This window comes from Lissotriton vulgaris, chromosome 1_1 (genome assembly GCF_964263255.1).
Source record: "Lissotriton vulgaris chromosome 1_1, aLisVul1.2, whole genome shotgun sequence".
Taxonomy (NCBI): Eukaryota; Metazoa; Chordata; class Amphibia; order Caudata; family Salamandridae; genus Lissotriton; species Lissotriton vulgaris.
This window is the reverse complement of record NC_141685.1, coordinates 282,245,612-282,261,055: the sequence shown is the minus strand read 5'-3', so window position 1 is coordinate 282,261,055 and position 15,444 is coordinate 282,245,612. Positions and strand designations below refer to the sequence as shown.

The 15,444-nt window shown below is 47.8% G+C and overlaps 1 protein-coding gene across 1 annotated transcript in view; it reads left to right on the top strand.

Annotated features, from left to right (window-relative positions):
* The window catches only part of ARMH1 (armadillo like helical domain containing 1), a 228,530-nt gene that overhangs the window by 73,981 nt on the left and 139,105 nt on the right, over nucleotides 1–15,444 (top strand). The window contains exon 5 of the mRNA XM_086952310.1: nucleotides 5,523–5,719. Coding sequence (XP_086808436.1) covers nucleotides 5,523–5,719 — 197 coding nt within the window. The remainder of the gene's footprint in view (nucleotides 1–5,522; nucleotides 5,720–15,444) is intronic.

Sequence of the window (15,444 nt, the reverse complement as noted above, 5' to 3'; positions counted from 1 at the left end):
GAATGTTGCCTTACCTTCATTGTTCTTACAATGTTATGGAATATTGCCTCCTGCAGGATCATACCTACGTGAATGAGAAGGTTATTAGGTAGTACAGCCAATATGTAAGCCATCACATTGTTTGCATACTAGCGGGCAGTTGCTCCAGTTGGAATGCTGAGGAGTATAGAAAAGATGCTGCATGGGATTGTCAGTGCATAGTGGTGGCAGAGTGATCAAGTGGTTCATGATGCTGATGTGCATGCTTGAGGCGTGGAATATAGGTGCATGTAAATTACATGCTTGAGGATCAGAGACATGCTACAGTTGTGAAACAACAAATGTCTAAACTTGAAGAATTATATTATGGATTTCTATGTATTAAACAGAAATCTGATTATTTCCTTGTATATTCACACCTTGGGATCCATGTGTAAGGGAGATGAATCCTCGATTGATGGCTATCTGTGGACACCAGCCATATAAACTGTGGATGGCTGTGAAGGACGCATAGGAAGTGGAAGTACCACTGCAATGTTTTGGATTCATTGTAGTATTTAAAGCATGTGTTCAAAAGCACCAATGTAGAGGACACATGCATAGACCAGATCTGAAAGCACAAGCACAATGGCTACCTGTCCTGGTGAGGGAAACCCATTAAAGGGAATATTCTAATGAGGGTTTCCCATGGAAGAAGGTCTTTTGATGATCATATTAGTCTGAGGCTTAGGCCAGACTCCTGGGCTATTCCAAGAGTTTTCACTGTGTGTTGGTAAATATTGGTGCCACGTTCAGTGGGCCACCATCCTGCGGACATTGTGTTTCCCAAAGATTTGCAGATGATGATTTCTGTCTTTCTGGCATTGAGTTTCTGATGGTCTGGTTGCATCTAGTTGTAGATGGTGGAGAGGCAGTTTGTGAGAGCAGTTTGTCAGTGTCTGCAAGGGGTTACACATTCAATGGGATGAGCTTTGTCAGCATAATTTTTAACAAACTAAATTAAAGGTCCCGATGAGATAAGGTTAAGGCAGATGCCAGAGATAGAAGTTAAACAGAATTGGAACAAGCATGGAGTTCTGGTACGCAGCAGTTAGGTTATGAAACTTATCAGTGGCAGATGAGAGATCCAGGAGTTTCAGGACGGAAGCTCCGTTCTTGTCTTCTTGAGCTTTATGGTCATTGCTTATGGTGAATATGAAAGATGGTGCCAGACATTAACCTTGCCATATTCCACCAGCTTCTGGCCCATAACATAGTCAATGAGTTGGGTGAATATAGTAATTTGTATTAACTTATCCAGGAATGGTGTTGCAGATTTGACTGTTGTTGGACTTGGCCCTTTTCCCCGAAATTTTTTCGCTTGTGCCCCCCTAATTTGAGATGTCTCCCCGATGGTAATAAACCTGTATAGGCCATGTGTGGTGTGAGACGCCTGGTTAATATGTAATGTCATGCAATGGTGTGAGCACTTGTCAATTTCCCCCATTGTAAAATGTACCCTGGTGAAATGTTGTGTTTTTAAAATGGATGCCCAGGCTATGTGTGTGCCACCTGACTGCAGGAGGTTAGCAGTCTAGTCGTTAGGTACCCAGCCACCCTTAGCTTTTGGAGGGAAGCCTGGCACCCAGAGTGCTCTACTCCTCCCCTAAGCCAGTTTAGACCAGTTTGTAACCACATTCTAAGAAGGTTCTGGCACTGACTGGGAGGAGGGTATAAGTAAGGGGGATGTGCCACCATGCAGTGAGGCAGAGCTGGAACAGGAATGCGAGGGGACCTGCTGCAAGGGGACACCGCCACTTGGGCCTGTGTGCTGGACCCTGCACCCATCCAGACCCTCCTGCTGTCCCCAGGTCTTGTAAAGTCCCACCTCAGGAGTTCAAGGCTGCTGGGTGGGTGGAGGGCCACGCTGCAGTGGGGATGGTGAGAGCCTACCACCCTGCTTTGATGACGCCCCCACTACCTGCTGACCTGGCCCAGTAGTGCTACAGCTCTGTCCCCAGGGCCCCTGAAGAAGGAGGGCCCACCTAGGTCCCTGCCACTATTGGGACCTTGAACCACGCCAGCGCGGCGCGAAAGAAGCGCCCAGAAGGGGAGGAGTGCTGTTGACTGGAACCCCCCCAGGAGGTGAGGAGTGTGCCCCTGGGGCTGGCTGTGGAACTGTTCGCTCCCTTGCGATGTGTGCCTATCAAGCGCTATCCTTGTGAAGCGGTGGCCCCTTGGGAAGCGCTGGGCTGTGAGGAGCTGCCTGCGAAGCGCTTTATGGGGAAGATTGTGCCCCGGAGGAACTGGTACTTGTCGGAGCGCTGTGGCCTGTGACTGTGGTGGCCCCGAGGTGCTGCTGGCCCTTTGAGCCCCAGGGCCCTGGAAGTTGTGTGGCCCGAAGAGAGGAGCTGAGTGCTGTGAATAGCGCTGTGGGTGCCTACCCCATGTGTACGCGCCCTTTTTCTGAGGGAATAGCGCTGCAGGAGCCTACCCTGCGTTTTGGCGCGCTTTTGGTGATCGAAATTATTAATAAAAGGGAGCCTACCCCTTATTGCTGCCGTCATCACTGCCGCGGCACGGCGCGATAGCGAGGAGCCCCCCTGCTGCTGTCATCGTCGTTGCGGCGGCCCCCGGTACCAGGAGAGGGCCGCCGGAGTGAGGAGTGGGCCGCGCCATGCCCCGAAGCAGAGAGTGCCCGCATCATGTGACGTCACCAACCGCGCCCCCAGCCGCCGCGCATGGATTGGCCTAGTGGCTGCGTCCCTAGAAGCCGCGAGCTGATTGGTTGCTCGTCCGAGCAGCCGGAAAAAGCCAGCCGATGTCGCGGGGCTCCCGTGGCGAGGAGGGAGCCCGGTTCGTGCAGAGGAGGCTACCTCGAAGTCCCGGGTCCCCGTGAGAGAGGAGGGGCCCGGGTGAAGCAGGAAGCCGGCGAAAGAAGACAACCGGTGGTGTTGCGGTGTTGCAGGGCTTCCGTGGCGAAGAGGGAGCCCTGATTGTTCTTGTACACCGGAGCGGGTGCCCACCCCGCCGTGATGGCCCCCGCACCGGAGGGAGGAGAGTGGCGCATCACCTGCGGGGCTCCGTGTGGGAGAGGGAGCCCTGCCGTCGTGAGGAGAGAGGCTGCTGGAGTGCAGGCGGGGCCCCGATGTGGGAGAGCCCCGCGAGGCACATTGTCGGTGCCTGCCCCTACCGCCAAGGAGAATCCCGCCTGAACAGTGTGGGCGACTTTAGACTGTGTGGAGGGTGGAGAGGGCAACGGGGCACAGGGTCAGTGCTCGTCCCCCCCCCCCCCCAATTGGCCGGAACTCAGTGGGCCCCTAATTCATGAACGTAGAGTCCCAGGACACAGGGACTCCAAAGGAGGACCTGCGATGGTGGGGCGTTAGGGGTGCCTGTTAGGTACTGTAGATCTTGCCCTTCATGGCCGTGTGGAGCTGCCCTAGGGTGTCCATTAGAGGCCTGTAAGTACGCCTAGGGCAGGGTGTGGATGCCTATGCCCTCCTGGTTTTGCACCTAAGGTAGGGGCCAGTTGGTGCCCAGGGTAAATGTGATGCAGGCCTGGTATATTGTAGGAGTTCCACCTGCGGCTAAAGCTGTTGATGCCACTGGTATGTGCCGCGGACCCTGCCTCATGTTTGAGGCCTATACCCAATGTTAATGCCCTCATGCTTTCATGCTCATGTCCCATACTAATCCGGTTGGGCCTATTGTGAATGGGACTGCTATCAGCATGACCTACTTGGTTAGGCCTGGCTCATATGTTACGGCTCTTATGCTTATGGTGATGCCAATTTACTGCCTGATGTATTTGTTGCAGGTTGGGGGCTAATGAGTTACGCTCTCCAGGTCTTTTCACTAAGGCTACAGCGCTGGAATTCTGCATGACCTGTGGCTCTTGCGAAGGCGGCCGAATGGTCCTATGGTTATACCTGTCTGTTATTAGATGCTGGGATGCCATGATGTTTTTCCCTACAGGGGTTATGCTGAAGTTATAATGCCTGATGGGGGTTTATGCTTGATGTTCTATTTTGCAATTACAACCTACTACCAAGGATTAAGGCCTGAGCTGGCCCTGCCATATTGACCCCATGTTTCATGTCAATTTGATCACATCCTTTTTATTTCAGCCATGGACTTAACCATTTTTCCCATTTTTCCCTTGTAAATAATCCCCTTGATATACTTTGCGCTGACGCCAGTTGGTGCCCTGTTGTGATTACCACTGTTATTGTGCTTACCTTCGCAGGTTGGAGATATTACAGAACTTATTCTTTTTCCAACTCGAACTGGTGTTGTGTCTCCTTTGTGGTGTGCCTGGTGCGTCGTATGTGGAAACTGCGTGGATGCTTCACATGTCCTCGGAAGTTTGGCCTGCCCGCTCTGTTTCATGCTACCCCCTGAAGAAGTAGCAACCCCATTTCTAACAACTGTTGTTCAGATTGCTTGGGTTGAGCATGGATATATTGAGGAGAGACTTGATGTAGGAGGTCAAGACGGACGGACGACAAGACGGAGGTACTGGTTTTTGGCGAACTAACTCCGTCTTGGTCTCCAGTCTGGTGGCCTTCGGAACTGGGTATACCTCCATTGCCAGTAGCCAAGGTGAAAAACTTGGGCGTGCTTTTTGACAGCAAGCTCACATTCCTTAGTCACGCCAATGCCGTGGTTTCGGCCTCTTTTTACACTTTGAGAATGGTGAAGAAACTGCTCCCTTTTCTTCCTCCTACTGCTGGCAAAACCTTAATGTCCTCCTTGGTACTATCCAAGGTGGACTACTGCAATGGCCTTCTGCTCAATGCACAGGAACAAGTGGTGAGCAAGCTACAGCTTGTCCAAAATGCCGCTGCAAGGATCCTCATGGGGATTCCAAAATATGCCTCTATCTCTCCCACAATTCGAGAGCTTCACTGGCTGCCTATAAGAAGCAGGATAAAGTTTAAGGCCATGTGTATCACTTACAAGGCGCTGAAAAATAATGGGCCTGACTTCTTTAAAAACGCTTTTAAAATCTACAAACCTAGCCGAACACTGCGGTCATCTACGGCCCAACAGCTCCAAATCCCCCCAACAAAAAAGGTGACATGGGGAGACAGACGTTTTGTAGTGGCTGCATCCAAATTATGGAACCAGGTTCCCTCTCAGATTAAGGAACACACTTCGCTGTTTTCCTTTCGAAAACATCTTAAAACCTGGCTCTTTAACCAGTAACATCTTATAACCCTCGCAATCTGCAATATGCAAATATTAGCGCCGAGACGCCGTAAGGCATTTGTGCGCTTTAGAAATTTTAAAAATAAATAAATAAAATAAATACTTCAGAATAGGCTCCCTTAAGAAAGGACATGTTGGGAAAAACAAAGAGGAGATGGTGAGTTATTCATGTTTGTTCCAGACAGGGAGACATTGAGGGAACACATGCAGTACATCCACATATCACACAGTGAGGTTCTACAGTTCAGGCAATGAATCTACACACATGCATATGGTATAGGAATTGTTTAACACCTTACAGTAGTGGTTCTTTTTGTTTCAACTGAATAGCTTTTGCATATTTTCAACAGGTGTGAGAGCGATAGCAGAGTGCTTAGCAAAGTCCAAGTCCGAAGAATTGCAAGAGGATGCCCAAGTCCTGTTGGAGAACCTGGTTCATGGCAATTGCAAATACCAGAACCAAGTGTATAAAGGTCTGATTGCCCTGCTGCCCTGTTCATCTCCCAAAGCCCAACAGCTTGCTCTCCAGACACTCCGGATTGTACAGGTGAGAGAATTCTGAGTCAAACCATTGTCATAGGGCTGCAGTAACATTTAATATGCACAGATATGTAAGTTATGTGTTGATGAAGGTTCTAAACTCTATTAGATTATAGGAAGCATGACATACCATTGTTAATCTAAGTGTAGGTGGCATTCTTCGTCCTCTTATAGTAAGACCAGGTACCATATGTTCATTGTTTGAGTACTGTTGTGTTCTTTCTACCACATATTAATTTTATTTAGGCAAATTCTTGAATCATTGCCTTCTCTGACATCCCTGATATCCCAGAACCACTCTGCATAAGGAAGTAGACACACATCAACAAAGGTAGCACACACTCTCTACAGCATTGGTCACTTTGTTTCATGACTGTGTTACATATCTGAGAAATAGATGACTCTGGAGAATTATTTTCAAATCACTAGTGTAACACCACGTGATGTTATTAGGTGATGCCGCCTGGCACTAGCAATCTTTTAATTTCTAAACTATTCACCACTGATATAAATTATACATTTTTTCTTCAGTTTGCCGTCAAGTCAACTCATTTCATCTGCACTGTGAATGCACTAATAAGCAGCTACAATTTACACACTCTAATTTCCACCAATCCATCACATTTTATCCACTTTTTTGCTGCGCCCATCACATAGATTTAAAGCAAGCCATTACAACAGCCAAATGAGCTTGTCGTCAATCTTTACAAAATTCCAAATGAGCCAACCATAAAATTACTTCTTCTCAAGGCATCCACATGCAGCACCAAGCCTTCTTTGTTTTAAAAATAGGTAGTACCAAAGGTAGTATTAAAATAATTCTTACATTGGAACACCCACCTTCATATTCACACCATCTAGCTTACTTCTATTTACCAACTTCAGGCTGTCCACAGTTCTGTACACCCATATGCCCAATGCTCCAGTAAGTCATTATGGATTACATTCAGAGGAGCACCTGAGCCTAGATTTCCACTCAGTTGGCTAAATTATTATCCCACAAACCCCATCATTAACATCAGCCAAACTGCAGCACTTCAAACATGTGATTGTGACACTTTTGATGTAATAGAAATATCACTTTTGAAACAACAGCAGGCTGGTTTGTGGAAGAACAACTGAGTACTATTGAGTCCCATATACAACATAGAATCATCCCTAAAAATACATTGGGAAGGGTCTCCTAAAACACTCCTCTCTAGTGAGCTTGCAGTTATTTTTTCTGCTGGTTGTGATCCAGCGGCTTACCAGCAACAGGTACTCCAATACCATATACTCACCTGGGCCCATAAACACACTCACCCTATTAATAACCGCTGGAGTCTAAGTGTGCTGTTTGCTGAAATTTCAAGATTAGTCACCTCTTATTCCCAACTACTCTTTCACTGATCAAAAAGTTCTTTCCTATAGTCAATGGACCATTAGTTGAACTAGTTGATGGTAAAATGACATGAATTATTTCTCTTTGCAATGAAATAACCACAGACTCGGTAAAGGTTTAAATCTTTATCTGAATTAATTTCATGTGAACCACTTACAAAGTACAGTACTGTCTCCGTCACTCATAGGAAGGAAGTGTCAATTAATCAATCATCAAACTCATACTTCAGAGAATTGCAATGACTTATGCTCAGAAGGGAGAGAATAGAGAGAAAAGCACATCTGGACAGTATAGTTGCCAAGGATGGTGTGAAAATCAGCCCCTGGCCAAAGAGCTGGGAAGGGTCCCCCGGGAAAGATCAGGCGACAAAGGCTTCAAGTCAGGACAGGTTAGATGACCTCTCTAACACCGACGCTTGCATAGCACCCCTCTCTGACACTCTCTTCCTCCTCGAGATTCTTCATCAAACTTCTTCTAAGTAAATTATTTCTAAGATCGACGGTTCTGCATTCGATTCTTCTACACTCCGACAGCATCCCAAGCTCTGCAGCATTCAGCAAATCTCCGTCTTCGACTCACTCGAGCAGCATTCCGGTTTCATTTACGCTAACTAGCTAACGCTGCCTCAATTATACCCTACAATATTCATGTACCCGTTAAGGTTTCAATATCATGAAACTACTAACACTGATTGGACAGGCAATGGGGGATGATCATCACATCATGCTTATTTTTCAATTTAGTCTTTCAGTCCATTGTTAAAAGATCCCACCCATTACTTTATATTCATAAAACTTTATTCCCATCCATATTCACATCTTATTAGAAAGAAAAGTATAAACTTCATGCGTTCCCATTCATTTCAGAGATCTTCAAACTGGTTTCCAGGGTATGTATCCTTTGCGACCTTGGACTGTGTTCAATAGTCACATCACTTCTTCCGGCTCATTCGCACCACGCATGTGCGGAGATCAGGTGGGTTATAGACTCTGGATTCGTACGAGATGTCCAAATGTATACTAATGAGAAAGTCCGAAAGACAAATATTAATTTAAAAATAAAATGGTTTCACTGTATACCACCTACCTTTACTCTAATCCCATTCATTTATTAAAGCTCTCCCCGCATTAGCATTAGTAAAATAGCTCATGTTATTTTTAACAAAGCAGATGCTCAGCATGTGAGCTTTCAAGCAGCCATAATAATAGCTTCTGTGCAGGCGCAAGAAATTTCCTCCAAGCGACAGCTACATAGATGCAGTTGACGCTTGCACAATAAAGATTTACCGTTAGGGGCCATTTTAGCATTTCGCTCTACTTACTTATTAGGAAAAACACGTAGGCAAGCTTCTCTATCTTATATGTCAAATGTGGTGCGTACTAATTTACACAATACACAATTAATACAAAGTTAAATGAGAGGATTGCTTCCAAGCAAGTCTCTTTTCTACGAGTCCTTGCTCCATCAGGTGCATCACAGCATTTGAAGCTATAAGCCATGAGAAGCTCCTCAGATGCCTGATAGACAGAGGCTGCTGCCATTTTGCTGGAAGTGACCCTGGTAAGTGACCTCCTTCCTTTCCAATCAATCAAACCTGGTCAGGCTACTCTTTTCTCCCATCACATTCTGCAGACTATTGTGTGCCTCAGCGTATGACTATTTTCATAGAGATCTACATAACACCCCAAATGCACTCTGCTGGCACTATGCAAATTGTACATTTTGGTCACCTTGGTCACTGCTCCTATTCTCTAGCAACACATCTAATATCATGTCCCAAGAATCGCAATAACCCCAGAAAAGTCTAGACCACTGCCAATAGCTGGTAATCTGTCAGCATGATTCAATACAATGCCTGATTACCACACCACACTTCTTCCCTGCCCTCTTCCCTTTTCCTGTCTGAACTTCTTTCACCCTGTAACAAAATGCCCCTTTTTGCCTGGCCAGTCCCCATTTTTTGATGAATTTTATTGCTTGTTTTTAGACTGTGCACACTGGGGCACTGCTGTCTAGACCAAGTGTATGTGCTCTGAGGCATATTTAATTATCCATTTGAGCCATACATAGTGCATGGTGTAGAAAGTACACACTTAGAATGGCAAGATAAATGTCACTTGTGGACTTAAGCATTTATAGTGCCCTCCACTAGTGTGGCTTAGAAAACCTGCCTTCAAGCTTACATATGTATCCTGGTGGTTACAATTTAAACCTGTAGTCCAACCCATCAAAATAACTGTTTTCACAAGGGAAAACTTTCCATTCAAATATTAATAAGTTGCTCCTAAGTCAGCGCCATAACTCACAGGGTAAGGTGACTATTATTTGAACGTAGATCATGTAGAAATTAGATGTTGGCATGTCCCTACAGTGAAAAGACCACAAAAGCTATTTGCACAGTTGAAGGCTCTAGCTGCCCTTTGAGGAAATCTAGATTTTAGACCAAGATATTCTTTTTCTGACTCTTGTTTGGGACAATCCAGGGAAATGGTTCAACCACTATTTATTAAAATTCCTGTTCTATGGTGAAGTTAGATTTGATTAAATAATTTGGGAATGTAACTTTTAGTAAGTTACATTTTCCCTGCCTTAAGCTCCTAGAGGCTAACTTACACTAGCCTGCCAGCAACTGCCAGTTCTTAACCTTAATGAGGTGTGAAAACTGCTCTCACAGCAGAACAGTGACTTAGGTCTGTTGGCAGGATGGGCTGTAGATTAGATAGATGACACCCGTCTGTCCAGAGAGCATAGCTAAGAGGGTTCAGGACTTTAACTTAGTTCAAAGGGCACAATTAAGTGTAAAGGGAGAGGAAAGGTAGGCCTTTGTTCTTTAGGGTCTTTAAAGCCTGTTGGAGAACAGCCCAATTGGAGGGAGGGAGAGTTGGTTCTATAACCACCAGCATGATGTAGCTGAGGAGGAGGGAACTGTTCATTTCTCTAAACACACCCCTGGCTGCCCAACAGTGTTTCATCAGGGGAAGAAGCGTGTTCCACTTCTAGACTGCCAGCAAATTTCCCAGCTCCCCTGCAACTTCCTCAGAAAGCCCCAGTAATGTACCATATCCACCATCCTTTTTGCTGTTGTCAAAAAACTAGAATTAGAACTAGTAATGCATCCCCTATTTTGAACATGAGTGCATTGAGACAACTCACTGCACACAATTTGACTCAATCGAAAAGTGAACATGACATTGACTTGAGATAAAAGTAGAACTTTACCTTGGGAAGAGCCTTTGCTTGGTTTGATGTAATCATTTTGTTTTTCTTTTTTTATTTAAATAGTGTTGAAAGAATGTTTGGGGTTGACTTGAAAAGGTTAAAAAGTTAAAGTTATCTGGACCATTTGTCCACTGATGTCACATACCCGGATCACCATTGGTCCTGCTTCAGCAGGAACGATCCAGCTCGGTCCACCAGGTCAGGTCCTCTTTGAACAGGAACACATGCAACTTCTCTCTTGTTTCACCTAAATTAGACCTCATCAGGAAAGTGCTGTTTATACAGGAACCTGGCACACCATTGTGATGGCTTCCTAATGCAGCTTCCTTATATCATCTTTAGGATTTGTCACTCTTAGTTTTTTTTTTTTTTTTTTTTTTTTTTTCCCAAGACCTTTATTAGATGTAAAAAGGGGAGCTTTACACAGCCTCGTCAGCCTACAACCTGAGATAGCAGGCCGGCAGCAGCGTAGAGTAGTAACACAGCATCAAAGCACGATTAGGTGGAGACAGTTCGTTAACCACAGCATGTCGCCTACAACCCGTTCGGGCCGGCCGCGTCCAAAGTAGAACAAGGTCATGTACATTGCGTCATCTTACTAATTATGTTCCAGAGCAATTATAACTCAGCAGTTGGACATCAGAGGTCTCTTATTTTTCAGTTTTTCACCCTCCTCCCCCACCCCCCAACCATCAAAAAAAAAAAAAACCTGAGACCAAAGGTGAGGAATCAACCGTGTACAATCTCCCCCTTATGTGTGTCCACCCTGCAGAGTATGTGATTCAGCGTAATGACCGGGGCAGGGCGGGCAGAGGGAAAAATTCCCTCCAGGGGAATGACTGAGGCGTAGGTGTAGTGCCCTGCAATCTCTGGCAAGGGGTATTGTAGAGGGGGAGTGAATTGAGCGGTTAGGAAGCGTGTCTGCGGTCAGAAAAGTGATCTATGTGTACTAGTATCGGGCAAGTCCTGTGTGAGCGGTTGTAGGTGGGACGCATGCGCGGAATGTGCAAAAAGGCCCACATCCCCCAGTAGTGTTCGTGTACAGGATGGCTCGGGGTCTGGCACGAAAAGTTTACTGCAGTGTAAGTGTGTGCCTCCTCGATTATCCCTGACATGGTGTATTGTTCGTTCATGAGGGTTAGCATGCGGGGGATCTGACGAGTGGGGGGGGGAAAGGAGGTCTGATGGGGAGGGTTGTGGTAAGGGTTGAGTATTCTCCCAGACGGATCCATTATGAGGCATGGATCGGATTTAGTTAACTATCCGGTTCTTCCGTGTCGTCGTCCTGTGCTCTTAGAAGATAAGCAGTGAGGGGTCCCCACAGATCCTTGGGACGCATTTTATGGGGCAGCAGGTCCGCATAGTTGTGCAGTTGTTCCTGCCATGTGGACATGGTTGACAGCCAAGACTTAAATTTGGGGGCTCGTCCCCTTCCCCACCTGCAGGCCAGATGGCGTTTCGCCAGTAAGAAACTTAGTGCAAAAAATTTACGATGTTCCTTAAGGGAGGGTGGGGCCAGCCCCAGCAGAGCTATTTTGGGGCAGGGGGCAAGCGTTAATCCCAACATGTCGGACAAGGCACCGAACACCTCAGTCCAGTACGTCGCAACGTTCCGGCAAGTCCAGGCAAGATGGGCAAAGTCCGCCTCAGCACTTTTACAACGGAGGCAGCGATCATTATCCCGCAGTCCAAAGCGATATAGCTTGGCAGGTGTATAATAAAGGCGGTGCAGGAATTTGAAATGCACTAGGCGGAGGCGAGCGTTGCCCGTAACCGCGTTGGTGTGGGAGCAGCTTTCCTCCCATTGTTCATCCGAGAGGGGGGCATCAAGGTCCCCATCCCATGCCTGCCTAGCTTTCAGAAGCGGGGGGTCGGAGGCAGTATATGTATGCTTGTATAACATGGACACCACATGTTTCGGGGTGTCAGATTGTAAAAGCGCATGTAGTGGGGCGACCGTGTCTGGTTCATCAGGGAAGTCAGGCGTAATCGCCCGAATATTCTGGCGTAGCCGTGTGTAAAGAAAAGTGTCCATTACAGTAGGTGCATGCTCTCCAAAGAACTGTGCAGCAGAACGGAAACGGCCCTGAATGAAGAGATCTCCCCACGTGTGCAATGCCAGTTTAGCCAGCAACCTACGTCCAATTTCCTCCTGGGTAATACTCAGTCTGGGATCGTGTGCGAGCACCATGCGAGGGGAGTATAGGAGAGAAGCGCCCATGCGTGACTGGATCCTGCGCCATGCAAGCACAGTGCAATCTACTGTAGTAGGGTCGCGATCAGGGATTCGATTGTCCAAGTAGAGGTAGCCAGACGGCTTCGCGGGCCGCATATAGCCGTCCTCGACAGCAAGGTGTGCCATGAAGGGTGGGGGATGCAGCCAGTACGCAGCAAAATGGCCCTGCGCACAATCATAGTAAAGGCGAAAGTTAGGTACGTCAAAGCCACCCTGATGGTATGGAAGCATGAGGGTTTTGAGTCCGATTCTGGCTTGCTTTCCTCCCCATATCAGCCGGGACATCTGAGAGTCTATAGCTCGGAAGAAATGTGGGCCAGGGCAGTAGGGGATATTAGTAAAGAGGTATAATAACTTGGGGAGAACAACCATCTTGAGCAGCGAGACACGCCCCGCCATGGATAGGGGGAGGTGGATCCACTTAGTGACATTATCTGTCAACTTATCCAGAACCGTGCCGTAATTAGCTCGCATAAGGGTCTCCCGGTCTCTGGTGACATTTATCCCCAGATATTTCAGTTCCTCGTCTTCCCATACCAATGGGTAGTCGAGAGGGAACCTGTGGGTTTTATCCGTGAGAGGGAAGAGGGCAGACTTTGCCCAGTTTATTTGTACGCCCGCGATGGCACCGAACTTGGTGACCTCGCGCAAGATGGGGTTTAGGTTTTCCTGAGGTTTGTGTATGTAGAGGGTCATGTCATCGGCATATAGTGATATGAGTAACTGTCTCTCGGGGTAGATAAGGGAGCGATGGTTGTGGTGCTGACGTAGTTTGGCAGCCAGGGGTTCTATGGCAATCGCGAAGAGAACTGGGGAGAGAGGGCAGCCCTGGCGAGTGCCCCTGTGTATTTCAAAGTGATCTGAGCGAGCACCATTTAGGAGGACAGCAGCCTGCGGTTTACAGTACAGTAATCGAACCCAATCCAGGAAGCTAAAGGGGGTGCCCATGCGTTCCAGCAGTTTTAAAAGATAGTCCCATTCTAGGGAATCGAACGCCTTTGTAGCGTCTAGAAAGACCGCCGCGGCCTCGCAATTGGGGTCTATATCTTGCAGCACCGCCTGGAGGGTACGGAGGTTGTGGGAAGTGGCGCGATTTGGGACGAAACCCGCTTGATCCGGCAAGACCAGGCGTTCCATAAGGAGGTTCAGGCGGGTCGCTAATACTTTTGCTAGTATCTTGACGTCAGTATTTAGCAGGGAGAGGGGTCTATATGAGTCACAATGTTCCGGGGGCTTACCAGGTTTCAACAGGGAGGCAATAAGGGCCTCCCGCATACTCAGCGGCAGGACTCCCTCCTCCAGGGCCGAATAGTACACATTTTTAAGAATCGGGGCCAATAAGTGTATAAAAGCTTTATAGAAGTCTATCGGTAGACCGTCTGAGCCCGGGGTCTTGCCTGATGTCATAGACATAATGGCATCCTTAATTTCATCAACTTCCAATTCCAGGTGCAAAAACTTTTGTTGGGTTGGGCCAAGCCAGGCAATAGCGGTGTCATCGAGATAGGAAGGGAGATCCAGTGGTGTCTGCCTCTGAGAGGTGTATAGTGTAGCGTAGTGTTCTGTGAGGACTCTTAGCTGGCAAGTGAGGTCCCTTTGGGGCGTCCCATGTCTATCAAGCAGTGTGGTGACGTAGGAACTGTGCCTGGGTGGTCTGATAGCAGAAGCGAGGGCCCTACCTGGTCTATCTCCCTCTCCGTATACCCGAGCTGTGTAGGGTTTCCCTAGGAACTTACATTCTTTGTCCGCTGCCTCAGTGTACTCATTGATCTTTTCCCTGAGCTGCGCCTGAACTGCGTGACCTCCCGACCCGTTGGACAGTTCGCCCTCTAGCTTGCCTATCTCCCCTTCCAGTTTCCGCAGGTCTCCACGAAGGGCCTTGAGGACCCCACCCCCTTTGGATATGCACCACCCGCGCACCGTAACCTTGAACGCCTCCCAAACAACGGTGAGACTTGAAACAGAGTTGACGTTGCGGTCAAAGAAATCAGTTATGTCTTGTTCTAAATCAGCCTTAAAGGCCGAATCTGTGAGGTGTGCGGGGTTCAGACGCCAACTCAGGAAAGGAGAAGCATCCAGTGGAATGCGCAGAGTCAATAGGACTGGGGAGTGATCGGAGTAGGTGCGGGGGAGGTGTTGCGCCTTGACAAGCCATGGGGTGAGGCCAGCAGAAAGGAAGACATAGTCTATGCGTGCCCAGGTGGAGTGGAGCACGGAGAAATGTGTACCCTGTAGATGAGAAGGATGCATGTGCCTCCATGCGTCTGTCAGGTGGTGATCCTCCACTATACCAAGCAGGGTGCGTTGCGTGTGCGTATAATGTCCGGCTTGCGGATGTGACCGGTCAAGCGCGGGGACCAGCGCGGTGTTAAAATCACCGCCTACCACTACATGAGATATGCCCAGGGTCTGTATCTTGCCCCACATGGTGAGGAGAGCAGAAGGGTCATCAGTGTTGGGGCCATAATAGCAAGCGAATAAAACAGTATGTACGTGCAGTTTCCCCCAGAGCAAGCAATATCTACCAGAGGAGTCCATCTCAGAGCCAAACGGTGTAAACCCCAGACCTCTTTTAACCAGGATTGTGGTACCCCTAGCATAATTCGAATAAGCCGAGAACACCCTGCACGTCGCCCATCGGGAAGCAAAGGAGGGGGAGGTGGCCGCGGAGGGCACCAGGTGTGTTTCCTGCAATAGAGCGACTGAGATCCCATGCCTGTCCATATACCCCAGTATCTGTCGCCGTTTCCTAGGGTTATTAAGGCCCCGCACATTCCAAGTAACAAGCTGAATGTTCAAAGCCAGTTGAGGACTGTTCACGTCACCCATCTCATCCCGGTAATGCAAATGACACACAAAATTACCGCCCACAATAGCAATCCAGTAATAGCAATAA